This window comes from Phalaenopsis equestris, unplaced genomic scaffold, assembly GCF_001263595.1.
Source record: "Phalaenopsis equestris unplaced genomic scaffold, ASM126359v1 Scaffold000054, whole genome shotgun sequence".
In the NCBI taxonomy this organism is placed as follows: domain Eukaryota; kingdom Viridiplantae; phylum Streptophyta; class Magnoliopsida; order Asparagales; family Orchidaceae; genus Phalaenopsis; species Phalaenopsis equestris.
In genome coordinates, this window is record NW_018164496.1 from 1,669,269 (window position 1) to 1,696,941 (window position 27,673).

The 27,673-nt window shown below is 34.7% G+C and overlaps 2 protein-coding genes across 2 annotated transcripts in view; one reads left to right on the plus strand and one right to left on the minus strand.

Moving 5' to 3' along the window:
- LOC110019310 overlaps positions 1 to 18,123 on the minus strand; it is a 25,574-nt gene extending 7,451 nt beyond the window's left edge. Inside the window, exons 1-8 of the mRNA XM_020716931.1 lie at positions 18,043 to 18,123; positions 17,920 to 17,950; positions 17,761 to 17,840; positions 7,416 to 7,455; positions 5,574 to 5,647; positions 5,180 to 5,305; positions 3,513 to 3,720; positions 1,981 to 2,297 (exon numbers count right to left, since the gene is read on the minus strand). Coding sequence (XP_020572590.1) covers positions 1,981 to 2,297; positions 3,513 to 3,720; positions 5,180 to 5,305; positions 5,574 to 5,647; positions 7,416 to 7,455; positions 17,761 to 17,840; positions 17,920 to 17,950; positions 18,043 to 18,066 — 900 coding nt within the window. The 5' untranslated portion in view covers positions 18,067 to 18,123. The remainder of the gene's footprint in view (positions 1 to 1,980; positions 2,298 to 3,512; positions 3,721 to 5,179; positions 5,306 to 5,573; positions 5,648 to 7,415; positions 7,456 to 17,760; positions 17,841 to 17,919; positions 17,951 to 18,042) is intronic.
- A 130-nt stretch (positions 18,124 to 18,253) lies between these two features.
- On the plus strand, positions 18,254 to 27,341 carry LOC110019311 (pentatricopeptide repeat-containing protein At1g77360, mitochondrial-like). Its single transcript, XM_020716932.1, has 3 exons — positions 18,254 to 18,283; positions 19,212 to 20,715; positions 27,163 to 27,341. Exons 1-3 carry the CDS (start codon positions 18,254 to 18,256, stop codon positions 27,174 to 27,176), a joined length of 1,548 nt encoding a protein of 515 aa, XP_020572591.1. The 3' UTR covers positions 27,177 to 27,341.
- The last annotated feature ends 332 nt before the right edge of the window (positions 27,342 to 27,673 follow it).

A 27,673-nucleotide genomic window follows, 5' to 3' on the forward strand; every position in this document is an offset into this window, starting at 1 on the left:
CTTTCCCTTGGATTCCCCTTTTCTTATTCTTCAATTAACACTCACTGCACCTTAAATTCACACATAATTAAAACTCATAAAATTCTTAAAATAATATTTAATAATCTACAACAATTAAACTATGCAAAAATTTTATGGTTAAAACACTAACCTCTTTTTATTTTAAAATTACGTCTTCCTCAAATTCCATTGATTTATTAGCCTTTTTTCACACTTTCCAATTGAAAAAAAAAATATTAATTTAAATAATTATATCATTTGTTCTAATAACAATATAAACATTAACATTCACCTAATAAGTTTTTTTGGATCGATCTCCTGTCTCATTCGCATGCTCTACCAACTTCTCCTTTCAAGCTGAAAATTCTATTTGCTAGAGACATGATTTCAAATACATTTACTATTAATATTTAAATAATAAAATTATATATAAAAATATAAAATGTATTGATTGAATTATAATAAAAACCCTAACTTACCCAAAAATTTCTTTTGTCAGACGATTAAGCTCAAACAAGAGCTTCGTCCTGCAGTTAGGTCCGACTGTCCTTCCTGCATGCATGCGCTTCTCATCTTCCTCCTCTGCCTTCCGTCCCGTCTCAACCCAACACCGCAAGTGGGAGCAATCGTCCTCCTTCCTTCCTCGTCGCAGCATAATCTACTTCCTTTGCACGCGAGCAGGGGTCGTTTCCTCTGCTTCCTTTGCACGTGAGCACAACATCGTTGCCTCCTTTGGCTGGGGTTAAGGGTGTAAACAAGCTGAGCTTGAGTGAGCCCAGCCTCAACTTGTTAAAAATATCATAGTTCGTCTTCGGTTCATTTATCTATCGAGCGCAAAAAAATTATTTGTGTTCGGCTTGTTTGTTTGGTGAGCAGAACACAAACAAAAAAAACCTTTATTCGTGTTCAGCTAATTTATATATTGAGAAAAAAAAATTGTGCACTTAACGAGCCGAACACTAGTTGTTCGCGAGCAACAATCTGTTTTGACAGCACTAGCTAGGCTTGCCACAACGTGCTTATCTCAGCTTGATAGTAACATCGAATGTGAAGTTCCTTGACGAAGCTACAAATTAGGGTTGTAAATTACCTCACATCCCTTCTTCCTCCTCCAATTTCTTCTGCTCTTTCCCTTTCTCGCTCGATACGAACGAAAGACGTCGCCTCTCGACTTATAATAGTAGAACAACTTAAAGGTTATTCAAAAAAGATTTATTTTATTTTGTTTTTTTAATCGTTATTATTATTATTATTATTGTTATTTTGATAAATATTACGGTATGTTATTTATGTGAGATTTTTTCACAAGAAACTATGCAACTTCCATCTTCCTACTCTAACCACATTGTTCCTTTGATACACTCAATAAAACTTTTACCAAAATTAGCTTTATACAAAGCTACAGCAGACTTGTAAAACCTGAAAAAAAAAATCATGCGAGTTTTATCATTGACAGATTTACATAAATACCACTTAATTCCTATGTATTTACATATCTAACACCCTACTTCAATTTTTACATACATGTCATGTCACCTCATCTACGCATGAAAAGTTGTGTTTCACTTCTGTAAAAAGTAATATTAAGTGTTGGATATGTATATACATAAGAATTGAGTGGTATGTATGTAAATGCCCCTTTTTTATCATTCCTGCAATGATCTTGCTGGAGTCCAATCACGTACCTATTTCTGGTCCCTATTTATCCAAAAGATATTCAAGAAAAACATAAACAGTTTTTATAAGGGAAATTTAATTCTTACGTATTTACATATATCACACTTAAGCTTTCATATTTAAATACATAGCACTCCGGTGCTTTAAACCTATGCATGAAAAGATGTACTTTACTGTTAAAAAGTGATAATAGTGCTTATTTTGACAAAATATTATAGATTGGAGTGCTATGTGACAAGATATGAAAGTTTAGGTGAGATATATGCAAATATATTAGAAATACCCCGTTAAATAAATTTCTACCTGAATTCCTCTCAAGGATGGATCCTTATTCTGCATATCTTCAAGCAGCTCGGATACTGAAGGAGCTCCAACTAGCGTCTTATGAGACCCCGACCTGTTCGCCGGCTCGGCACTCCCTTGAAAAATATCTTCCAAATGCCGCGGTGCTGTATCTTCTTTAGTTTCATGCTTGAAGCAATACCACTCTGCAGGTCCTTCAATATCTTCCTCAGAAGAACTATAAATTTTATCTTTTGACAAAGAACCCCTTGAAAAATTTTCCATACTGGACAAAGATGGGAGGGAAATTTTGAACTTGGAACTGCCCCTCCTTCCACCTGAGAAAAAATAACTAAAAAGGTATGATATATGGTAGATTAGATGAAGTATATGCTGCAAATGTACCTCCAAGTTAATATTATGGGGCATTTACATAGATACTACCATTTCCTATTTATTCACATATCTAACGCCTAAGTTTTGTAAATCTTTCATATCACATAAAAAAACACCATCATTTTAACTTTTGAGAAGTGAAATTCAACTTTTAATGCACAGGAAAGGTGGTATGTATGTAAAAATTGAAGTTGGGGTGCTAGATATGTAAATACATAAGAATTGTTTGGCATGCATGTAAATCTTCCTAATACAACTTTAGAGCCGAAATCCTTAAATACCTGAACAAAGAAAATGTCTATGGAATTCAAGTGTGATAGAAATAACATCTCGCCATTAAGTACCAATTATAAAAAAGGCAAGATTTCCTTACCTGTAATCTCCATTTAAGCAGAACAATCAAGTGCTAAATTAAATTTGGAAAATTATGCTTGGAAGAATAAATTTGAAAATTTTAATTGTGATGTGAATTAACTGCAAATTTGCAAGTAAAAATTCAAATGAAAAATACCACTATCACTAATATTTTAAAAATGAAATACACCTTCTCATGCATAAGTTTACAATACTAAAGTTTTATAAGTGTAAATGTCGAATTTTGGGTGTAGATATGTAAATAAGTAAGAATTGTGTGGTATGTACGTAAATTTCCCTTTTTTTATATTAGTCAACATAAAATATTTATGCGTGACTTCACAGGCATCAACATAAACAAAATACCTGTCGGATTTACAAAATCGAAGAAAGCAATTTGCATGAAATCAGTGGAAAATGTAAGAATGCTATGATGGAGTTTTTTGGACAATCATTTTACAAATGGTTAAGAGAAACAGGTAGTTAACAAAAGCTTCATAAACATAAAGAATTTATGAGGTTGCTTTATCAATATTCATAAATAGTAAAACTACAAAAATGGATTGACGAATACTTAACAACATTCATAAATAATTAGTACTAAATATGTAAATATATAAGAATTTGTGGAATGTATGTGAGTTTTCCATTTTTTAACTCAAATACACATAATCGTAGGTACTAGGCCATGAACTCGAGGCTTCATAGCTGAAAACAAAGCACAAAACCACCAGGCCAAATGGGCTGCACCTAACTAGTCATAAATAGATGTGAGAAAATACATAGCTGCATTTGTTGCATACCTTTATGATATATTCTCTCCTCTGGTACAAGCGATGGATGGAAAGAACCACACATGTTTCCACGCAAACCCGCTAGCTCATCGGCTTCATCAAGAATAGTGGACCACTCGCACGCTTCGTGCAGCTTCTTTTCTAAATTATCATAGCCTCCTCTCTTAGCTCCAGCAGATGCATACGTAAATGGAAATTTTCGCCGCGTATCATTTTCCTTATAAACATTCATAGAGAAATGTAACTTCTATATTGGTTGCATTTTAAGAGTAGTGCTAACACATGTCCAATATAACTAATCATCTCATTAGGTAAAGGGGCATTTACAAACATACCTCCCAATTCCTATGCAATTACATATATAGCACCAAAACTTTATTTTATTACATTAATACCACCCAAAATTTTCATCTTCATATAAAAACTATTATTATTTTAACCTTTAAAAAGTGAAATACTCCTTTTCACGCATAAGCAAGGTGGCATGAATTAGATATGTAAATGCATGGAAGTTGAGTGGTATGTATGTAAATCTTCCTTAAGAAAATGGTAAAGATTCAAACAAGGGTATAATGTGATCTCATCCATCTTTGGTGTTTATTTCCTCAAATTAAGTTTGTGTTGCAGTGCCATGAATTAGACGGTTTTATGGCATAAATCTACATGATGAATCAAGAAGCAGATGCCCAAATTGCGTTTACAGAAAAGCGCACCAAATTTAGGAGGATTTACATAGAGGGCACCAAATTCCAATGTATCTACATATCAAACAACTAAACTTTACTGTTTACATTTATAACACCCAAATCTTTCATATCACATCAAAAACACCATTATTTTAAATTTTAAAAAGTGATAAATGCCTTTTCACGTGTGAAAAAATTGAAGTTTAGGTGCTAGATATGTAAATATATAGGAATTAAATGGTATGTAAGTAAACCTTCCTAAAATTTAAGCCTCATTTTACAACATATGATTTAGCAAGCTCCAATCTCGACATGATTGACAAGATTCATACAAAAATTGACATTTTTTTTAGTAGTTCGCAATGTACTATTATCATAAGATACCAACTTCAGTAGTAAATATAAGCTAGTTGAAAGATTCATTTCCTTCAAAGACAATGTCAATATGAAACAGAACATGATAACCTCCCATAAAACCCCCAGAAGTAAAATAATCATGAAGCACAGTTATCATTTATTTCTTCATATTTAAAAAACTTTGTGCTACACATTAGTAAAATAATCATGAAGCACAGTTATCATTTATTTCCTCATATTTAAAAAACTTTGTGCTACATTAAAAAAAAAAGAAGATTTACATACATACCGCTCGATCCCTTAGAACACCTAAAATTCAATTTTTACATTTATGCCACCTTACATATGCATGAAAAGATGTATTTCATATTTAGAAGTCAAAATTGTGGTATGTTTTATGTGATATGAAAGATTTGGGTGGCATAAATGTAATAAGTAGAGTTGAGGTGTTAGATATGTAAATACATAGAAATTGGGTGTTATTTTGTAAAATGCCCACGAAAAAATCTGTAGAAGTAGAGTTTAGGTTTTTCATTTTGTCTTGTAATTTGTTTAAGCTTCCAAAATCTGTAAAATATAGCACAGCTGAAGCTTCATGTTTGTAAGTAAGAAGCAAGGCATTTGCAACCCTACCTCATCCGATATTGAGTCATAACCAAAATCATCAAGTTGCCCTTTTGTTCCGTCCAGATGCGGTAGCCTTCCATGCTCAGTATCCAATAATTGGTTTATCATTTCTGATTTGCTCGGTAAAATCTCCTGTCTCTTTCCAATTTATAATTTAGATCATAGAAAACACCTAATTTTTTATATGTACACACATAGCACTCAAGTCTTTAATATCTCGTTAAAAATAGCACTATTATCACTTTTTAAAAGCAAAATACAAATTTTCATTCGTAGGTTTAAATCACTAAAGTGTTATGTATGTAAATATGAAAGTTTAGGTGTGAAATATGTAAATGCAAAAGAATTGCGTGCTAGGTATGTAAATTTCCAAAAAAGAAAAAAAAAAAAAAAGACTTGCCTTCTGCAATGTCGAGTTCTCCCTTTGTCTGAATTCCTCTTTGGATGTAGCAATCGTGGAATGATGACCATCTCCTTAATTGAACGTAGAAAACTATTATCATTTGATACCGTCAATCTTATGAACGTGCATGGACTAAAAGGCATAGAGCATGGGAAAGGCGGGAGGGGAATGGGGTCGTGCTGGGGATGGACATTTTTTATTAGAAAATTTGCATAAATACCTCACAATTCATATGTGTTTACATATCTTACACCTAAAGTTTGATTTTTACGCTTATAACACCTTGTCGTCATAAACCTATGCATGAAAATCTGAATTTCACTTTTGAAAAAGGTGGTGATAGTGATATTTTTTATGTGATGTTAAAAATTTGAATGGAATGCATGTAAAAATGAGTGTTTAGGCGTTCGAGATGCAAATATGTAAGAATTGTGTGTAAATGTTCTCTTTTTATTAAAAAATGATTAAATACTCTTTCTGATTCTGAGTGCTAAAGTGGCTGGCATGAAACTATAGCATTCTAGAGGTTTGTGGTGGTTTCTTTCAAGGATAATTACATATGATGATATGAGCTTATTATTTAGCTCAAATGAATGCCCTTAAAATACTAAATGCTTACTATAAATCATCTCAAACTTCCTAATTACATAAGCAACCTCCCACTTTGCTCCAATTAGCACCCCCCGAGTATATCATAGTTTGGACTTGGCTTGATACAATTATAAGTTGTTCATGTTTGACTTGAGCTTGCGTCGAACTTTCACATATTGTTCAAGCTTGACTTGTTTAAAATTTTCATTCATTGAACTTCATTTTTTATGACAAGTGAACGAGTATTTAAACAAGCTAAAAATTTAAACGATTATCTTAATTTTCATATATACACTTTTAGAATTCCATCATGTAAATTTTCAAATAATTAATCTAAAAATATTATTGAAATAAAAATATATTATTATTATTAAATCTATAATTAAATAAATTATAGCAAATCAAATTTTATTTAAATAATATATCATATATGATACGCGTTATATTTAAGCTTCATATCAAGTATTTAACAAGTTGTTCTTTGAATGATAAACGAATTTGCTCGTAAATAGAAATGAACAAGTTCGACTAAACCCTAAAAAATTGTTCAGGCTTGTTTATTTACTAATTTGAATGAACATGATCAAATTTTAATCAAGTCGAGTTTGAGTTGATCATCGAGTGCATCGGTTCATTTACAGTCCTACATACAGCTCCTCTCAGAAATAACTAACTAAATACCAATTCATGAAGGTCTTATATCCTTTATAAAGTAGATTAATCAAGATAGCCTTATTAGCGGAGTTTGGTGACTCGCTTGAGAGGAAAAAAAAAAGCACATCATAAAAAGAAGCCTACTCTACTATATTGCTAAATCGCCATCAATAATAAATAAAAGGAGGATTTATAAACGTACCAATCAATTCTTATGAATTTATATATCTAATACCTAAAATGCCAATTTGCCTATTTATGAAAAGGTGTATTTCACTTTTAAAAATCAAAATAGTGATTAATTTTTATATGATATGAGAGATTTAGGTGGTATAAATGTAAATGTAAAAAATAAAATTTGAGTGTTGGATATGTAAATACGTAGGTCATGGGTGGATAGAGATGATATTATAAAGGTGTATCTGTAATTTTATTAAGATTATGAAATAAATCTGCGAGGAGAATAGCTAAGGCAAATGTAAACAGCTAGAAAATCTAATAAAAATTGCTGTGAAAAGTGCATTTCTTAACCAAAACAGATTGAGTCATAGAGAAAAGCTAAATCAAAACAGTTCAAACATTTCAATAGATTACCTGTAAAGGAGTTAACTTGCGACGCTGGTGCTGATTGCATCTACAAAAACATGTAAATAAGAAGCTAAACATAACCAAATTTGAATTTGAGGGAAAGCATTAGATTCTACTGTTCTACACAAAATCTACGGATTTCTTTATTATTGAACATTCATATAGATATATAGAGATAAAATTGATCTATAAATTAGTCATATCTGAAATGCCTATGCCATCTCTTCGTCACTCCAAAGAGTACTTCTAATTCTTATCATTGCTCTAAAATAAATATCCTTCATAGTTTTAACATATCTTCCCTTGGTGTACAAATCTGTTCCTTGATACCAAATAAATAAAATTTCTACTTCTTTTGTCTGTTTTGTTCAAATTATATGAGAATCCTTTCAATTATTTATTATTTTTCATTTAGCACCTTTGCACAATTTTAACTTCACAGTTGATTCTTTGCCATAAAATCATTTGACTTTTCCAAGTCTTTATTATATTATGCTCTTGCATAATTGGACTATATGACATACTTGATTCCTCAAAAATTATCACAAACCTTAACATCTCTCTGTACAAAAGGAAGATTTACATACATACCACTCAATTCTCATGTATTTACATATTTAACGCCTAAACATAATTTTTCACATATATGCCACCTTCCCTATGTATGCAAAAGTGTATGTCACTCTTTAAAAGTAAAAATAGTGGTATTATTTTATGTGGTATAAATGTAAAAAACAAATTTTAGCTGTTCGACATGTAAAAACATAAGAACTGGGTGCCATGTACGTAAATGCCCTAAAAAAACAGAACAAACATTCTTGTTCAATGGTCATTTGGTAACCACTCAATATCAAGGATTTAATAGCTTTAATTCTATCAAAACACAGTCCGGAGCTTGGAATTACCAAGACATGTGTAGAAGGTCAGAAGGTGTGATTTAAATTTTCTATATTTGTCTACATTTAAACAGATGAAAGAGTCACTACAAATTAAATTAAAACGGTACAATTAAAATTTACCTTGTTGATAGTTGTCTGCATCCTTTATAATCGATTTCTAGTTTATCGCTCATTTTTTAATAATTTAATTAAAGTTGAAAAATCAGTTAAAACAATAGTGAACTAAGCGAGCCAGTAAATACTCATACTTCTAAATTACAGCAACATTAAAAAAATAAAGAACAAAACACATGTCAGCAAAGCTTTTTTTTTATAAATCAATTTAAACATTTGACATGTTATTCAAAGGGATATATATATCATTATCATATCAATCTTATTTTATATTTATACAATCGTCACAAGAGACACTGTCTAAAAATTGCGTCGATTAAGACACATCAATAACAATATCTTTTTCCATTTACATGCACGAGTACATTAGTGTTCCCCTATTAGTACTATTAATGAGCGCTCCATCATAACATGTCATGCACATAAAAACTGTTATCATAAACATATGCATTAATTGCACTCAATTCAACATACTATACAAAACATATATCAAATGCATGAGTAAGTAATTACAACATCCATAATAATATGATCAATAAAAAATAATATTAATCAGAATAAAATACACACAAATATTATCAACTGCAAACATTTTTTAGAATATAAAAATTATTACTATTGTTTAAAAGTAAAAGTACTCACCTCGATTGTCGATGATTTTTAACATTTTTTTTCCTTATCTCTAACGAGAAACCTAAAATTAAGTGTAATAAAAATACAACATCCATAACGATATGATCAATAAAAAATAATATTAATCAGAATAAAATACAAACAAATATTATAAAATGCAAACATTTTTTAGAATAAAAAAATTATTAATATTGTTTAAAAATAAAAGTACTCACCTCGATTGTAGATGATTTTTAATGTTCTTTTTCCTTATCTCTAGCGAGAAACCTAAAGTTAAGTGCATAAAAATTATTATTAATTTTGTATATGTAATATTTTTATTTAAAAACAATTTGTCATAATTTGACTCTTTGAGAAATATATTATTTTATTATTATTATACTAATTATTATCTTCATTTAATTATTTCTTTTAAACAATTTAAGTTTTGATGCGTGCTAAAAAATTCGCGGCGGTAAAGTAACAAATGTCATAAAAGTTTAGCACACACACAGATAAAATAGAAAAAAACGTTGATAACTCCAGAAGTTTTTACGTAGAAAACTCGTAAGGAAAAAACCACGGGGCTGGCCCAGTTGCGGAAATCCACTATTGATTGATAATTACAGAAATCTCTTGTCCCACATACAGGAAATGATAACTATATTTTTCAAGATACAACGTCGACTGACGGCGTCTAGTTGGTGGTGATCGATGACGGTAGGTGGAGTTTGACGACGGTCGGCGGTGGTCATCTGAGATTGGTGGTGGTCGTCGGCAATCGACGACAGTCGAAGACGGTCGATGACAGAGGTCAGCGATGGTCAACGTGGTCAACGATGGAGGTCGGCGGTGGTCGACGACGATTGGTGGTAATGTTGAGCTGCAACTTCTCCTCAATACCTCAGGCTCTCTCTAGACTTCATTCTCCTTCATGAGAGGGATGGGGCTCTATTTATAGTGTTCTGGGTGCAATTAATGCATGAATATGAACTATTTTCATCAGACGGTCTGGAGAGCTTCCATCGATCATACGGTGTTTAATGGACATTTCAGTGTCTTAATGATGTCAGAATTGAGTGATCTTGGACTCTTTGTATTCGTCTTGTCCAGTCGCTCGATTTGAGTATAAACTTGTCATATTTGACAGTCGTTTGACTTTCTAAATGTATTCATAAATCTTCTGACTGTGGTTTAATGACTTCATTTGTCTTTGATTTGACTTAGATTGGACTAGTTTTCATATCATTAGGTTCGTCTCATCGAACCAGTCAGTTTGACTATAAGTTTACTGAAATCGGAGCTCTGGATGACTTTTTATCAATATTTGAATGTTTCTTGCTTAAAATATTATCTCGAGATTTGTGTCAAGCCTCGAGATTCGTGTTGGATGATGAAATTTTGTTGGTGGTGTATCAGTTGCCCCCCTATTTTCGAGCGAGACATTTTATCGTTCTAAAATATTAATATATGGAGTATTTATGTATAAGAATATGTATATCTTAGTTAGTATAACAACAATTTTTATCTTCATATAAGTAGAAAGTTGAACTCAACTTAGTTGGTTAGTATCTTTTGTTTTATGTGGGAGAGGGGGGTTTGAATCCCGCCTAAAATAGATAAATAATATTTTATAAAGGAATTTGAAGATATTAAATAATTTGAAAGGGCAAAAGATAATGAATAAAAAATGAAAAGATTTTTTTTTGGAATATGAAAAGTTATTTTCTTTTCTTTTTGGAAGATGAAAAGTTTTTTTTTGTCATTTAATGTTTTCACACTTTTTTGAACAAATATTTAAATTTTCACCTCTTTTTTAAGTCTATTTAATAACAAATATTTAATTTTTCACTTCTTTTTGAAGTTTATAATAATGACCATTAATGGTTAAATCCCTTTTGGAGCCTATAAATAGAGGTCTGATGGAGTTGGTAGAGGTGGAGCCCCCAGCTGATTCGGAATTTCCCAGAAGAAGAAATCGTCCTGATTAGCGGTGAAGAGTTGTGACACAGAATTGTGGGGCAGAGTTGCGGTGCAAAGTTGTGGCGAAGCGTTGCGGTTAAGAGTTGCGGTGCAAAGTTGCGGCGAAGCGTTATAGTGCAGCGTTGTTGTGTACTGTTGCAGAAATGACAACAACTGGAGAACCCCGTTCTGCTGAGAACCAGAGGAAAAGTCAGAAACCAGAGGATGCTGTGTCAGTTTGAGGGAAAGCGACTTTATCTTTTTTCAAAAGAAGTATTACTTCCCGAATGATATGGTGGTGAAATTGTCAAACTTCAACTGATCGAGCGCATTCTCCTCCTGGGTATGTTGTTATTCATAAGGTAGCCTTGAGAGCAGGTTTAAGATTTTCGCCGGCACCTGAGTTTATTGATATTATGAAAACGTTCGGGGTTTGTGTTACCCAGTTGCCTTGTCGGGTGATGACAATCATTATTGGGTTAATTGTTTTCTTTAGGAGTCATGGGTCGACGTTAACACAGACAAATTTGGCACAGATGTGCGGGTTCTTTAGTGGTACACATGATCGTATGATGTTTAAGCATAAGATGATGGATTTCCGCCTAAAGAAATCGATGAGACAATGGTCCATGAAATTTTGCACAAAATGTTTGGGGGCTCCGCGAGAGGCGATGAAGGTTTCAACAATTGTCTGTCTCTTTTCAGACTACCGAGAGGGAATATTGCAGATGCTGAGATTTTGTGACTTGAAGGATTTGTTGTTCGAGACACAATATATTTATAAATTTTTGAATGAAGAATCATTGTTCAAGGTTAAGCTTTCTTTCCACCCCAAAGGGTCTATGACTGTAGTATTAAAGAAATCTAAGAAGAGACATTCCGAATCAGCCCTTGTAGAATCATTAAAGTGGTTCCCAATGAGCAGTAACTGTAAAGTACTGCCCCAGAAACAAAAGAAGGTCGAAACATTGCAGGAGCCCTTGCCAAACCCTTCAACTATTCACGTTCCTGAGAAAATTTTGTCTCATGAATGTACTGGGCTCCTGGAAGCCGAGAGTTTTGTAAGTTTCTTTCATCTTCTGCTATTATATAATTATTTAATCTTTCTGACCCAAATTTCTTTTCTTCTAGGTGGGCAGTATGGTTGAAACTCAAAAGAGGCTAGGATTGACATTGAAAAACTGGAATTCCGAGTTTGTTAAGATCAAATATTTTCAAGGTGAGTAGAAACGTCGGTATAAATCCGATGTTGAAAAAATTACATCTTTGGAATCACAGTTGACAGAGTGCAGGACAGAACTTTCAATAATGGCAACTTCCCTCTCGTTGCAGCTTCAGGATCTCGAGAAAACTCGGGAGGGTTTGGTTGAAGCACGAGCCAGTTTTCGTGAAAGTAATAAGAACATGAAAGTCATTCAATCGACGGTGTTAGCCCAAGAAGAAGAGATCTGACTTTTGAGATCCGCAAAAGAAGTTGATGTCTCAGAAGTTAAGCATAAAGCGATCGAGGACTTTAAGAACTCTCTTGAGTTCAAAACTATTATTCGAGACCGTGTTCAAGAGGCTCATGATCGGGTGCTTGATGTTGAGGTAAAGTAGCAGCAAAAGTGGTTCACCGAGGAAGAATTCATCTGAGGTTTTCAGAAGGGGAGTCGAGTAGTGCAACGTTGAACCGGTATAATCGTGGAGGGGCTCACTCCTAGCCAAGCTTTGAAGGATTCTTCTTCAGATTCTGACAGTGATGACATCGAGAGTGAATTGAAGAAGGTGCTCTTTAACGACGATGAGGGGCGGAGGAGAATGTTGACGTTGATTAGTGTTATACTCCTCTTATGCTTGTAGTGTGTTTGCTTTTGTCATGTTGTTTGATCCTCACAAATGTTATTTTGATGTTGTATGAATGATGCATGTACATCATCTTGTTTAATTTTTAGATTTTGTTAGCTATTTGCCCCATTTGCCCCCCGAGTATCTTCTCTTTCTTTTTATTTATTGTTTTATGATAATGTTTTCGTTTCATTCCACAGTGGATACAAGATATCTTAGAAGTTATAGTATGTGAGAAATTTATCGTGAGAATAAATTGTAAGCGGCTTTTAACTTGGTTGGGGTTATGCATCAGAGTATTTCTTGATAACGTTAATTTGTATGTGAGAAGCCAACGAAAGTCTACTGAGGACTTAATAATCCATCCGAGGTTGTTTGTTGGAGCATTGCTCGCTTATGAACCTGTGTGGAAGGGATCAGGTGTAGTCCACCAAGAACTGTTAACTTTTTCAAGGTTGTTTATTGGAGTAAAAAGCCAACGATGTTAAGCCAAGAGGTCAAATCAAATCCCATTGGGATTGACTGTGCTCTGACTAAGATACAACTAGAGTTGTGTATTTCTCGGGACAAGAGCATAAAGTGACTCGTGGAAGAGCTGTTACACTTTCTAAAGATATTCTTTTTTGTAGAAGAAAGTAAGTAAATAATATTTAATGAGACTGAGATATATTGACATTGTATGTAATATGACATAAATGATATGAATGAAGTGTTACTGGTAGTATTTCCATCTGAGTCTTTGAGCTTGAAGGTTCCAGACTTGATCATGACATCCACGATGTATGAGTCTTTCCAGAGAGGGGATAATTTGTTGCATTGGGGACCATGGTCAGCGGTTTCAATACTACGCAAAACCAGGACACCAATGGAGATATGTTGAAGCTTTACTCTTCGGTTGAAGTGTAGAGCAATTCTTTGGCGGTAGGAAGCATCTATGAGGTGAGCCACATCGCATATTTCTGGGAGAAGATCCAACTGTTGTAGGAGCTTTTCTTCATTGCTATCCGAGTCGAAAGTCTTGACTCGGGGGCTTGGAACTCTGATATCAAAGGGGATGACAGTCTCTGTGCCGAAACACAAGTTATATGGAGTTTCCCTGGTAGGAGTTCATGTGGTGGTGCGATACGCCCAGAGGACGTTATGCAGCTCTTCTACCCACTGCCTCCCAGTCTTCTCAAGAAGAGTCTTCAACCCCTTGAGCACCGTCTGATTTGTCACCTCTGTCTGTCCATTCGTTTGGGGATGCGCCACAGCAGTGTACACTAACTGAATGTGAAGATCCTTGTAAAATGATGTGAAGACTCTTCCAATAAATTGAATCCCATTATCAGTGATAATCTTCGCAGAAAGCCCAAAGCGACAGATGATGTTTTTCCAGACAAAGTGTTTGGCATTGACCTCAATGACCTTGGCGAGAGGCTCTGCTTCTACCCATTTGGTGAAGCAGTCAACAACTAAGATGATGAATTTTCATTGTCCAGTAACTATCCAAAATGGCCTCATGATATCTATCCCCCATTGGGCGAAATACCAAGTACTCAGAAAAGATGTGAGTTCTACTGGCGGTGCATGCGTAAGATTAGAGTGTAGTTGACAATTGTTACATTTTTTCACAAACTCTAATGCATCTTGTTTGATCGTAGGCCAGTAGAAGTCTTGCCTCACTATTTTAAGAGTAAGCGCCCTACTACGAAGATACTCCTCACATATTCCAGAATAAACCTCTCGTAGAGTGTAATCAGCTTCAAATGGAGGAAGACACTTGAGATATGGACCTACAAATGCATTCTTACACAGTTCATCTCTTATAAGGATGAAGTTGACAGTCATGCGTCGGATGCGAATTAATGTAGTAGCATCATCTGACAGTGTTTTGTCTCGGAGGAAGGAGATGATGGGATCCATCTAAGAAGGCTCCCCTGAATCATCTATAGACATTATCTCCCATGGGTCATGAATACTGGGAAAATGTATCTCCTCAATACACATTTTATAGATATCTCCAGTTGTTGAAGTTGCGAGCTTGGAGAGAGCATCAACTCAGGTGTTATGCTTCTGAAGTATGTGAATGAGCTGACATGTTTCAATTCGGGCGAGAAGTGTTTTTACTAGATTGAGATACTGCACTAGTTGTGAGTTATGAGCGTTGAATTCTCTCTCTACTTGGGATGCGATGAGTTGAGAATCAGTGTAGATAATCATGTTTCGCACTTCACAATCAATGACAAGTTTTAATCCGGCGACAAGTGCTTCATATTCGACAACATTATTGGTGGCTGGGAATTTCAAACGAAGTTCATACCCCAAAATGTTTTGCCTTGGGGAGATGAGTAGTATTCCTGCAACAGCTCCTGAGTTTCTGGATGCTCCGTCTACATATAGTGTTCACTGAGGTGACCGTGTCAGAGAAGAGGGTCGTTCATCAGAGGTTGACACTGCACGCTCTACCACACAATCGGCCAATACCTGTGATTTGATGTTTGGTTGCGGTAAATAGCGGATGCCAAATTCTCCCAATTCCACTGACTATTTAATTAATCTTCCTCATGCTTATGGTTTTTGTAGGATAGCTTTCAAAGGGAGTTGCGTGTAAACGCCAATACCGTGAGCCTGGAAGTACGGACGAAGTCTCATTGCTGAAAAAACTAGAGCTAGCGCAGTCTTGTCTGTCATTGGATAACGACTTTCTGTATCTGAGAGAATCTTGCTAACGTAGTATACTGGTTTCTCGATTGAGTTTTTTATTCTAACAAGAACAGAACTTATTGCATGAGGTGAAATAGCCAAATAGATATATAGCATCTCTCTTTAGATGGGCTTTAAGAGGAGGGACGGTGAAGTCAAATATGCCTTGAGTTGCTCGAAAGCGCTCTAACAATCATCTATCCACTAAAAATTGGTGTTTCGAGCACCTCTGAATATCTTGAAGAACAACAGATACTTATGCCCAGAACGAGCTAAGAATCGGGATAAAGCGGCTATACGACCATTCAACAGTTGTACCTCTTTGATACTCTTTGATATTCTTTGATATTTTTTTGGAGGCATCATGTCCCTCAGCGCCTTGATTTTTTCTTGGTTTGCTTCAATTCCACGATGGGTAACCATGAATCCCAAAAACTACCCTGATGTCATCCCAAAAGCATATTTAATCGGGTTAAGTCGTAAATCGTATTGAGGAGTGAGTTGGAAAAACTCCTCTAGATGAGAAGTATGTTGGGATGCTTCTAGGCTTTTTACTAAAATGTCATCAACTTAAACCTCCATCGTACGCCCGAGAAGATTTCTAAAGACTTTGTTCATGAGACGTTGATAAGTTGCACCAACATTTTGTAATCTGAATGTCATAACCTGATAACAATATAAGCCCTTATCTGTTTGAAAAGAGATGGCTTCCTCATCTACTGGGTTCATCTTTATTTGATTGTATCCTGAGTATGCATCCATAAAGCTTAGCATCTGATGTCCGGAAGTGGCATCAACAAGTTGATCTATGCGTGGGAGGGAAAAGTTATCCTTCGGACATGTTTTATTGAGGTCTGTATAGTCGACACACATTCTCTATGAACCAATAGCTTTTTTTACCATGACGACATTGCTCAGCCGTGCAAGATGGTGTACCTCTCGTATGAACTTTGTTTCGAGAAGCTTGTTGACTTCTTGTTCATTAGCTTGTAAGCGATCTGGGGCAAAATTGTGTTTCTTCCGAACGACCGGTTTAAAAGTTGGATCTATCTTTAAAGAGTGCATGATTATTTTAGGGTCAACCCCAGGCATGTCGGTTGGAGTCCATGCAAAAATATCTTGATTCCTTCGGAGGAGATCTACATATTCTGACATTTCCTCATCGAAGAGTAAGAAACCAAGTTGTACTGTTCTTGATGGGTGTTCATTAGAGAGCGGGACATGAACCAAATCTTCTACGGGGGAAGCTCTTTGAGATACATCTTCGCCTCGGAGATTAAAGTTTTCAATGCTAAGTGTCACAAATGGACGTGGCTGAGCTTGCCTGAGGTAGCATGATCACAAGCCAAAAACATCGCTCTTTTAATAAATAATACAAATATTCTTCATCTCTCATCACTTGGTATACACTCAATAGTTTAGTATTTCATTAAAATGATTCTTTAGCAAAATAAACACACAAGCTACTTTTGATGCTTACTTCCGCTGGTTCTTAAGCACAACCATCGCCAACTGGCACCCACCAATAATAGTAATGGCTACGAGAGAATAGCCTTAGATAGTCTGTTCACCATAAGCGTCAACCATCTGATGACCGTGGTAGGAGATAATAGATGTATTAAATTAGGCATATGTTAAGAAAGATAGAGGTATACCAAAAAAGGCTTGGGCATGTTGTACAATGAATGATCTTAATTTGTTATAATTAAATGAAAATGTGACACTTAATAAGACACAATGGAGAAAAAGTATTCATGTAGCCGACTTCCACCGTGGGACGACACATTATATTCATTTTACCTCAAACCAAACATAACAGTAAGTAATCTTCAGAATTTTATTTTACACCCAACAAAAAAGTAAAATATTTCAAATACACTGTTTTAGTTACATTGTATCCCATTTTCAAAGAACCAAACGACCTCTAAAACTTCACAAATATCAATAAATATATAAATGGCACTATGGTTTTACCATTCATTTTACTTCTTCCAAATAAATTCAACTTCATTTATTACATCTACCTGGAACTTTCTTGCATTAATACAACGAACCTAACTATTTCAAGAACTTCTCTAATATTTCAAACTTTGAATGATGAATTAAAAAAGTCACAGAAGTAAAATAATCTCCTAAACCAATCAACTTAACACCATCCATACATATAACAGAACCCAAATTTGTCATTTCGCATCTCCAAAGAGCAAAACTAGTTTCTGAGCTCGAAGACAAAAACAAAGAGCTGCTTTTACCTTAATTTCATGCGAGTAATGGGATTGTAAGTTCTTCGAACAGTCAGAATAAAAAATGGCATCATGTAACACCTCATCATCTGAAAACAAATCAGTAGAGGTGATTCCATCCATCAGAAGACACAAATTGCTAGGTTTTCGGAACAACAGAGGGTATACCTGAAAGGCATCGATCGGAATCCAAGTTTTCCTAAAAAAAATAAAGAAAACTAGGGTTAGGAAATGGCCGGGTGAACAGCGTTGGAACTACTATCATAGCATAATCGAAGTATTCTGCCGTACTACGAGCTTCGACCTCGCGGCCATGGAGAAGGAAGCTGGAATTTTAGCGGGGAATCTGAAATTTACATGTCTAGGACTCCATTCTCTATGTTTACGTATTTCACGCTCTTAACATTCAAATTTACATATCCCTTTCAAAAAGTTGATAATAATTATATTTTAAGATGAAATTAAATATTTGAGTTCTAAATATGTAAATATGAAAATCTAGATGTGGGATATGCAAATGCTTAAATATTATGTCTTTACAAATGCCCCATAATTTAAATTAAATTAAATTATTTACATACATACATACATGCATACATCATACATACATGCATATATATGGCATACATGCATACATCATACATACATGCATATATATATATGTATGTATGTAAATAATTTAATTTAATTTAAATTATGGGGCATTTGTAAAGACATAATATTTAAGCATTTGCATATCCCACTATATATATTGGTCGCAGCATTTGGTGTAAGTTCCTATAGTTTGAGATTCGATCCCTGCATGTGATCGAATTACACACCTTCTGGAAAAGGTGCCCGCTCCTCGGTCAGACAATGGGGTTGATCAACAATCAAACTTTTTAATAATATATATATAGCCCCTAATACTTAATATTTACATGCATCACTCAATAATTTTATATTACCTTAGAAATATCATTTTCATTTATTTTTTTTAAGTGATATATATTTTTTCATAAGTATATTCATCACACAAAAAAATTGTAAATACAAATATAAAAATTGAGTAAAGTGTCAAAATAGTCTCGTATTATTCAATGGAGCATTTTAAATTAGAAATTTATAAAAATATCAAAATAATGATTAAATTCTTTAAATTGTTGCTAAAATTTTTTTTATAAAAAATTACTAGAGCTCAATTTTAGCTGCAATTTAAAGACTCCGAAGATTATTTTTTGATATTTATATAAATTCTGGGATTAAAATGACCAATATAAATAAAAAGGTTTATTTTGGCACATTATAGAAATTTAAAGGTTAAGTATATAAATTTGTAAGAATTTAGTAATAAATAAAACATTTCATCATTTATACAAATTTCGAATGAATATCCTTTTTTTTCATTTTCTTAAAACCACCCACAACTACATAAACATTTTACATAAACCCTTCTTCTCCAAGCCCATGAAGCTTTCTAGGGTTTCCAAGCGGAGAAGAGAGGAAGACGGCAATGTTCTCACATCGGAGGCGTCCCCCCGACGACGACGGCCTACTCCATTCCACCCCCGCCGCGCGCCACAACCGCCGCCCTCCCTCACAACCGCAGCTCTCCTTCCCCTTCTCGCAGCTCAACAACTCCTCCCAACGACAGTCGCCGGTCTTCCTTCCCCTCCTACCTCGACGTCCCCAACCTACCCTCCAAGATTCGTCTTATATGCGAAATCATCGCCTCTTCACACTCCATTGAATCATCTCTCAACGATCAGGGTATCACCATCACCTCCGATGACGTCGAGGAAGTCCTCAAGCTCTCCTACTCCCACCCCGCAGCTGCCATCAAGTTTTTCCGCTGGAGTGGCCCCCGCATCCGTCAGCAGCTGTCCCCTTACTCATGGAACCTTGTTGTCGACCTCCTCGGCAAGAACCTCCTCTTTGACGCCATGTGGGACGCCGTGGCCTCCATGAAATCCGAAGGCCTTGTGTCCCTCGCCACCTTTGCTTCCATCTTCTCCTCTTTTGCTGCCGCGAGCTGCCCCGCTGATGCCATTGACGCCTTCGAACTCCTCGCGCATCACGGCATTCCCCAGGATACCACTGCGCTGAATTTCCTCTTGTCGGCGCTCTCTCGCGGAGGTTTCACATACGCCGCACTTGAGTCATTCCGGCATATGCGTCTCAGAATCCCTCCCGATTCGGATTCCTATGCCATTCTTCTGGAAGGCTTTGAAAATGAGAGGAATTCTGCTCGTGCATACGAGGTTTTTGATGAAATGATTCTTAAAATTGGCTGGGATCCCAGCAATGTTCCAGCTTACGATTCCTTCCTCAACACAGTCTTATACCGCGGCAGAAGCGGCCTCGACGAATCCCTGAGGTGGCTGGCAACGATGAAGATGCAAAGATGCTTCCCTGGCGTCAGGTTCATCGACAACGCCATCGATGCTTGTGCAGAGCTCGGCGACTCGAAGGCGGCAATCCTACTCTGGGACAATCTCGTAGGCAGAAATGGAATGTTGCCCACCACAGAGTTGTTCAATTCGATGATCTCTCTCTACTGTAATTTGAATCATTTGGAGCACGCTTATCGACTCTTCGACGAAATGGTGTTCCACGGCGCGTTTCCCGATTCAACAACTTACGAGTTGATGCTTCGGCTTCTGATCAAGAACAAGCGGCGCGAAGAAGTGGCCGCGTTGCTTAGCGAGATGGTGAAGAACGAGTTCGTTCCAAGCTCGGAGATTTTTGATTCCGTGATGTCTCTGTTCATGGATATAGGGGATTCTGAAACAGCTCTGAAAGTAGGGAAAATAATGATCGAGAAGGGGATTCTTGATGAGCGGATTGGAAACTCCCTAATTCTATATTTGCGGGACAATAGACGGCTGCCGGAAGCTTGCAAATTTGCGGAGAATATGATCGATAAAGGGATAAAATTGCACTCTTCTACGCTGTCGAAGTTGAGGACGGGCCTGCAGCATCTCGGTAGGGGTTATATATATGAAAGCATTCTTACAAAATGGAAAAAGTTTTCTAGAGAGCGAATTTTGTAGATTTGCAGTGCTTTGATTTTAAAGTTTTGGTAATGCACTATTTGCTTAGCTCCATTAATTTTAGTTAAGTGCAACTTTTTAAGTTATACACTGCAATTCACTTTCTTCTGAATTTTACCTTGAGGTTCCATAAAATTTCTTTTTTTGGGGGCGGGGAAATTTACATGCATTCCACAAAATTCTTATGTATTTACTTATTAGAGACCCAAAGTTTGCTATTTACACCTTTCATAATGCCTTGGTGCTATGAGCCTATGCATGAAAAGGCGTCTCTCACTTTTGACATGATCTTAAGAATTTGAGTATTATGCATATGAATGCTTAGGTGTGTGGTATGTAAATACATTAGAATTGTGTGGTGTATATGTAAATGCCAATCTTATTTATTTATTTTCATATTTTTGTAACAATAGTAGGATTGGGTGGTTCAGTTTTGTAAATGATCGTGTAACATTTAGTAGGAATGATTGGACAACAAAGTTTTATAAGGCTGACTCGAAAACTTTGGGATAAGATGGAGGAGGAGAACATTTAGAAGCTTTAACTTTATTAAATTTGTATGTAAATTCCCCGAAGAGTTAAGGTCATAATTCTCCTAAATCAAACCATAGTGAAATCCACAATGGAGGCAATAACGTATAGCCATTAATTAGCCGAGCTTGTGTAAAATTATGTGTTTTTTTGCGTTGGCTCTTTTTTTTTATTTTGACTTTTCACTATCAATAATGGATTTAAGCTTTATCCATGTCCTGACTATCTTACTCATTAGCCACCCTTACATGCTTAACCTCGACCATTTTACCTACTTGACACTAAGGAACATCGAACTTTTAGTGGAATAGTGATCAAAATAATGGTCTCATCATTAAAAAAAGGAATCCTTTTCAAGTGATTACTGTAATCAACTATCCTAACATTGTTAGCTTGGAAGCTTATGTCAACCATTCCTTTAGATAAAAGTCAATGAAAATTTTTTGATGCGCTGATGTGGGAGCGTGCCAGAAGATGCTGAATCATGTCTGCCGCACATGTGGGAGGTGTGTGGGATCCTCTATGGTAGCGGGAAAAGTCAGCAGTTTTGGTCGATCCAACTTGTGGGCCACAATTTTATATTATTAGAAATAGAATTAGGGCTATTTTATTTTGAGAGCTACATGTTGGGGCATTTACATACATAGCGCACAATTTTTTGCATTTACGTATGTCACTGTTGAACTTTCATATTTACTCATGCATCACTCAAGTCTTTAATGTCATATAAAAATAGCACTATTAGTGTTTTTTAAAAGTGAAATAGATATTTTCATGTATAGATTAAAGCACCAAAATGTTACCATGTAGATTTGAAAGTTTAGGTGTGAGATGTGTAAGTACATAAGAATTCTTTGCTAAGTTTGTAAATTTACTTTTATATTATTACAAATATAGTTAGAAATATTTAACTTTGATAACTGTTTATATATTTGTTGTGTCCTAATTTAGGGGATTTTGGCTTTTGGTTTAAACAATAGACATTATTTCATCCAGTTTATTCTTACCGGAGTCTTATATCCTTAGGTATTTTCTTAAATGGTGTGTGTATGTAGCTTGATTTGATCATGAAGTTAATCTCTCCCAGACATCCGATGACCTCCTACGCCGCCAGTTTCAGAACCCATCAGTAGTTTCTTCCGTTGTCAAGTGGCGCCAATTGCGCCGGCATTCAACCGCCATTACTTCTGTGTTCTCCGTTACCTATCATACTGTTATCCTAACCGATCTCTTGATCTGTTTGCACTGTTTAGACCATAGATCGGTGTCACACACTCATCTCAAAGCAAAACAATGATAATAAGACCTAAATATCCTCATCAAATTTAGATCTCCCCTAGCTATCTACAGCTGCATATAGCACCTAAATTTCATCATTTTTAGTGGAAAATCAAAGACAAGAAGCACAGAAAGGTTCTTCATATAAATCTGTCATCCCAATTTTTGGGAGTTCTAAGGACAACACTGTCATGGATTTCACACTTTGTTCTACAGTTAGCCCCAGAGTTTACGTAAATATTAAAATAATTTCTGATTATTTTGAAATCGAGTTCTAATTATTTTTTATGGGGATTTTTTCAATCCCAATTTTACAAATATGTACTCTCGAATTGAAGTTTGGTGTAGCTCCAGTGCGGACAAAATTAGGTCTTCTTAAATGGTTTGGTCACATTAAACGTCGACCATCTGATGATCTGATTAGAAGAGTGGATATTTTAGTCGACTTATGTTAAGAAAGATAGAGGTAGACCTAGGAAGACTTGGGCTTATTGCGTAAAAAATGATTTTAATTTATTAAAATTAAATGAAAATATGACACTAAATAACATTCAATGGAGAAAAAAGATTCATGTAAATAGGATGCAATGGAGAAAAATAATTCATGTAGCCGAGCCCACTTAGTGGGATTAAGGTTTTGTTGTAATTGTATGTACTCTGTCTTTGATTCACATTGCTCTACGAATTATATATATATATATACCACAACTCTTATGTATTTACATTTCTTTTACAAGTTACACCTACATTGCAATTTTTATCAAACAAAATGTGATTGAGTTTATGTTTATTAATGTATTAATTTTGTTGATTGAAGCCAAGTCTTAATAATAAGGAAAAAAAATATTATATCAAGTCTCTAATGAAGGTGCACCACGTGCCCGGAGAAGCGGGATCATACACCAAAGAGCCTAAGAGTCATCAGATGTCATCCATGTCATTTTGTTTGTGGTTGTACATGCATTCAAAAGTTTATTGTAACCGAGATAAACATTGTTTTGTATTGTATTTTTGTGCATATTTCAAAATATTCAATGTATCAATAAAATAAAAACCAAAGTCACTCTACAATAACACCGTAGTTTGAGCTAAATAACACCACACTTTCATCCAATAACACCAAGATAATACCTAAATAACAAAAAAAAACTAAACTTCAAAATAATACTAAAATAATATCATAATAACATCAAAATTGCACATCAATAATATCATTCTTAGTTAAATAATACCAAACTAACAACACAATAGTTTAAAAAAAATACAAAGAAATACAAAGAACACAAAAATAATACAATTATAACACCAAAATAATACCATGATAACTCTATAATAATACTTAAATAGCATCGAAGTAATACCAGAATAATATCATAGTAACACGACAATAACACATTAGTAACACCAAAGTAACACCTAAATAAAACTTTAATAACATCATAATAATATCAAAAATCAATATTGTTGGTATTCGATTTTTGTGTGTTATTTTGATGTTGCATTCATGTTTTAGATGTATAGATAATGAAATGTATATTTTTTGTGCATTATCTTTTTGTATAGGTTTATAAACCCAAGATCCTTCAAGTGTAGATGTCATCCATATGTAGTAAGAGATGTTCTTGATAAGATCATTCATATCATATCTGAGGAGACTATGAATAACTTGAAGTATTGAATGTATATCAATTTTTTGATCTCCCTCTGTATCCTCAAGACAATGTCCTGACATTGCACATATTGAAATGTTGAGACTATGAACGAATGATATTTGTAATGGGCGGGAAAGAGCTAAGAGTAATCTCTGATGAAGTTGTCCTGACTGATAGACATGCCCAAGAGAGGAGAAGTAGCAAATTAGAAAAAAGTTCCCTTTTATGGTGCGGATGCCCAACAAAATAAAGATCGACATAATGAACGTTTCAACGAAGGAGAGTGGTGCTCATTTTGATGAATTGTTTTTGAAGTTTTTGTTATCAAATTTATTTTTTTTTCTAGTGATTTTTGTGTTCACAAAGTGTTTTACACATTCGGTGAGAATGTACAAGCTTTCTCCTCCTTTAATTGGTTTGTTGCGGTATGTGATTTCCTCATTGATCAAATTAATGACACAGTCATAAAAATAAGACAGAAGCATCCATTGAGATATATTAATGGATTTCTTTTTCTCATAACAGTTAGTGTCTTGTATATACCTTATAAAATTTTCTCTCTTTTTTTTGGTCAAAGCTAATGACTTATCTTTTACAGCTCTGGTTTTATGAGCACACATCTTTGGTCATTTCTGTCGCTCCTGAGACCAGAACTCGCATGTTGAAGTGACCCACAAATGTGAGATGAAACTCGTCACCAATTCATATAGTATTTAAAAGGCTCAACCCTGTACATGTAAGTCATTTATATCATTAGCTAACATTTTTATTATTGGAAAATTAGACTTGTTTAATTTATGTTGTACTTATGTGTTATTAGAGCTGTGTTGTATTTATGTGTTATTATCTGTTGTTTCTGTTGTATCCTGGTGTTATTGTACTATCATGTAAGTGTTATTATGGTATTATTTAGTTGTTCTTGTGATGTGTTGTTTTATTTTTTTTTGTTATTATATTGTTATTGTTGTGTTTGTAAGAGATTTTTGTTGTATGTTTTGTTGAGGTGTTATTTATGTGTTATTTTGTTATTTTTTTGGTGTTATTTATGTTTTATTGATATGTTTTAACGAGATGTTACTCTAGTATTGTTATTCCTGGTGTTACTGTTGTATGATTATGTAGCTATTACTCTGGTAGGTTTTATTCTGTTATGATTGTGTTATATATGTGTTAATTAGGTGTTATTTAGGTGTTGTTCCTAGTGCTTTTTAGGTGTTATTCCTGGTGTTATGTCGGTGTTATTCCTGGCGTTATGTCGTTGTTATTTAGATATTATTTAGGTGTTAGTTAGATTTTATTTATGATTTTATTTCTGGTGTTATTTAGGTGTTATGTAGTTGTTATTTCTGGTGTTATTTGGGTATTATTTAGGTGTTTTAGGTGTTATTTATGACGCTATTAGGTGTTATTTAGGTGTTATTAAGCGTTATTTAGGTGTGATTTAGGCGTTATTTAGGTGTTTTATTGTGGTGCTATTCCGATGTTATCTTCGTGTTATTCTTATATTTTTTCTTTATGTTATTGGAATTTTAATTATGAATGTGTTGTAATTCAGTATTTCATTGTAGGTTTATGATATTTTTTTTGGATTTGAAAAAAGATGAGCACCATTTGTTTGCTAATCCACACAGAGGACTACTCAGTCCAGTTAGGCCATGCCCACACCATGAAACTCACAACACACCACATTCACCCATATGGTATGGGACCACTCGTTTCAAGCGACATTACCCTGGAGACAACATATACTGGAGTCAATAAAAACCATGAAGTATCCAACTACTTAGAGCTTAGGAAAATAGTTCATAGAATTTCAAGGATCAATCAATATAATAAATACACATGTCTTGGATTTATAAGAGACAGTGTCAGAACTCAACAAAAATTGATAAAGGCATTGAGTTGAAAGAAAAAGAGACCCACCAATCCTCCCCTGTTAATGAAAACAATTAGTTCAACGAAAAGGGAATCCACCTATCATCCCATGTTGACGAAGACAATGAGTTAAACAAAATGGGAACCCACTAATCTTCCCTTTTTGATGAAGACTGTGAGTTACCGGATAAATGAGCTCATCAATCCTCCATTGACAGCTTAATCTGAAGGGTTAAGGCCAAACGAAGCAGAAGGAAGAGGAAATTGATTTCCCCTTTTACTAATTTCGAGTTTAACAAAAGAAAAACAATAAATGAGGTTATGGAGAAATATCCTAGAGAATATGTTTATATATTCCAGCCGTAAGGGTTGAGGATTTGACTGTATATATTGAAGTTACAAAAGAAACAATAGTAGACACTGCTGTAGATACTCGTGCCATAAAGGGAGAACAAACAATAACAGAACACGTACATACTTCATTCATTTTAGAACAACCAGTTATTGCCCTTGCTAATGAAATAACAATAAAGGTTGTTGTAGTCAGATCGAAAAGGGCCTACATATAATAATAACACCTGTTGTGCATAATATAGCCATTGGGAAAGAGCAACCACTAATAGAACATGTTGGCACTTCAACCATTTGGGATGACCAAGTACAAGGAGATTCTAATGAAGTAGAAGAAGAAATAAAGGACGTTGCTCAATCTCTAGCCCTTACATTAACAAGTTTAAGAGATCAGCGAGAAGGTGTCCACGCAGAGGATTATCAACTAGTGGTATTATTAATGACTTGTTATACAGTGTCCTATATGTTCTAATTTGACATTATATTTTTCATGAGTTGTGTTGTTATGCAGCCTCGTCTCGTGGCGTCAATTATCGATTTTTTTGGCAGATCACTGATATCTTTTTAAATGAAAGGAGTGATCGATGAATGTATTTCAATGTACACTGGGACTTGAGTAAATCTTCACCTTTTTTATGTGATTCAATTATCTTATATTTAAATGTCACAAAGACTTTATGCTAACGTTTCAGGGATGATCTTATGATTAATGACGGTCACGTTGTAGTAGACTATGTTGGGGTCGAAGATATACTAAACAACGACTAGATTGCAAACGAACATGTAGATGCCTTTGTCTCCATGTTGGACAGAAGGAAGGAAACCTCTTCTTATTCGTACAAGCCATACCTATATGTATCACCATTATACTGGGTAATCATATACATTCAATTTAAGCTTACAATGCTAACTCAAAGTTTCTTAGTATACTCCATCCACTACGACATTTGTGTCATTTCAGGCAAACTGGTTATTGTTGGTTGGGGATTTGAAAGAAAGAAAATAAAAATTATATGATTCTTTACCCAAGAAGATGGACATGGTCGTGTGCCACAACGTTGTAAGTATACTTGACAAAATCTTTAAATCCAACTCAGCATTGTCCATGCACTAATCAATACCACATAAATCTTTACATATCAGTCAATTTGCAAGAGATGTTGGACATGCTTTCAGGGGCAAACCATTGAAATGGCCAGTGAT

Coding starts and splice junctions, on each gene's coding strand:
- LOC110019311 (XM_020716932.1), top strand. CDS start 18,254: ATGTGGGATATGCAAATGCTTAAATATTAT. Junction 18,284..19,211: donor TGCAAATGCTTAAATATTAT/GTCTTTACAAAT, acceptor GAAGCTTTCTAG/GGTTTCCAAGCGGAGAAGAG.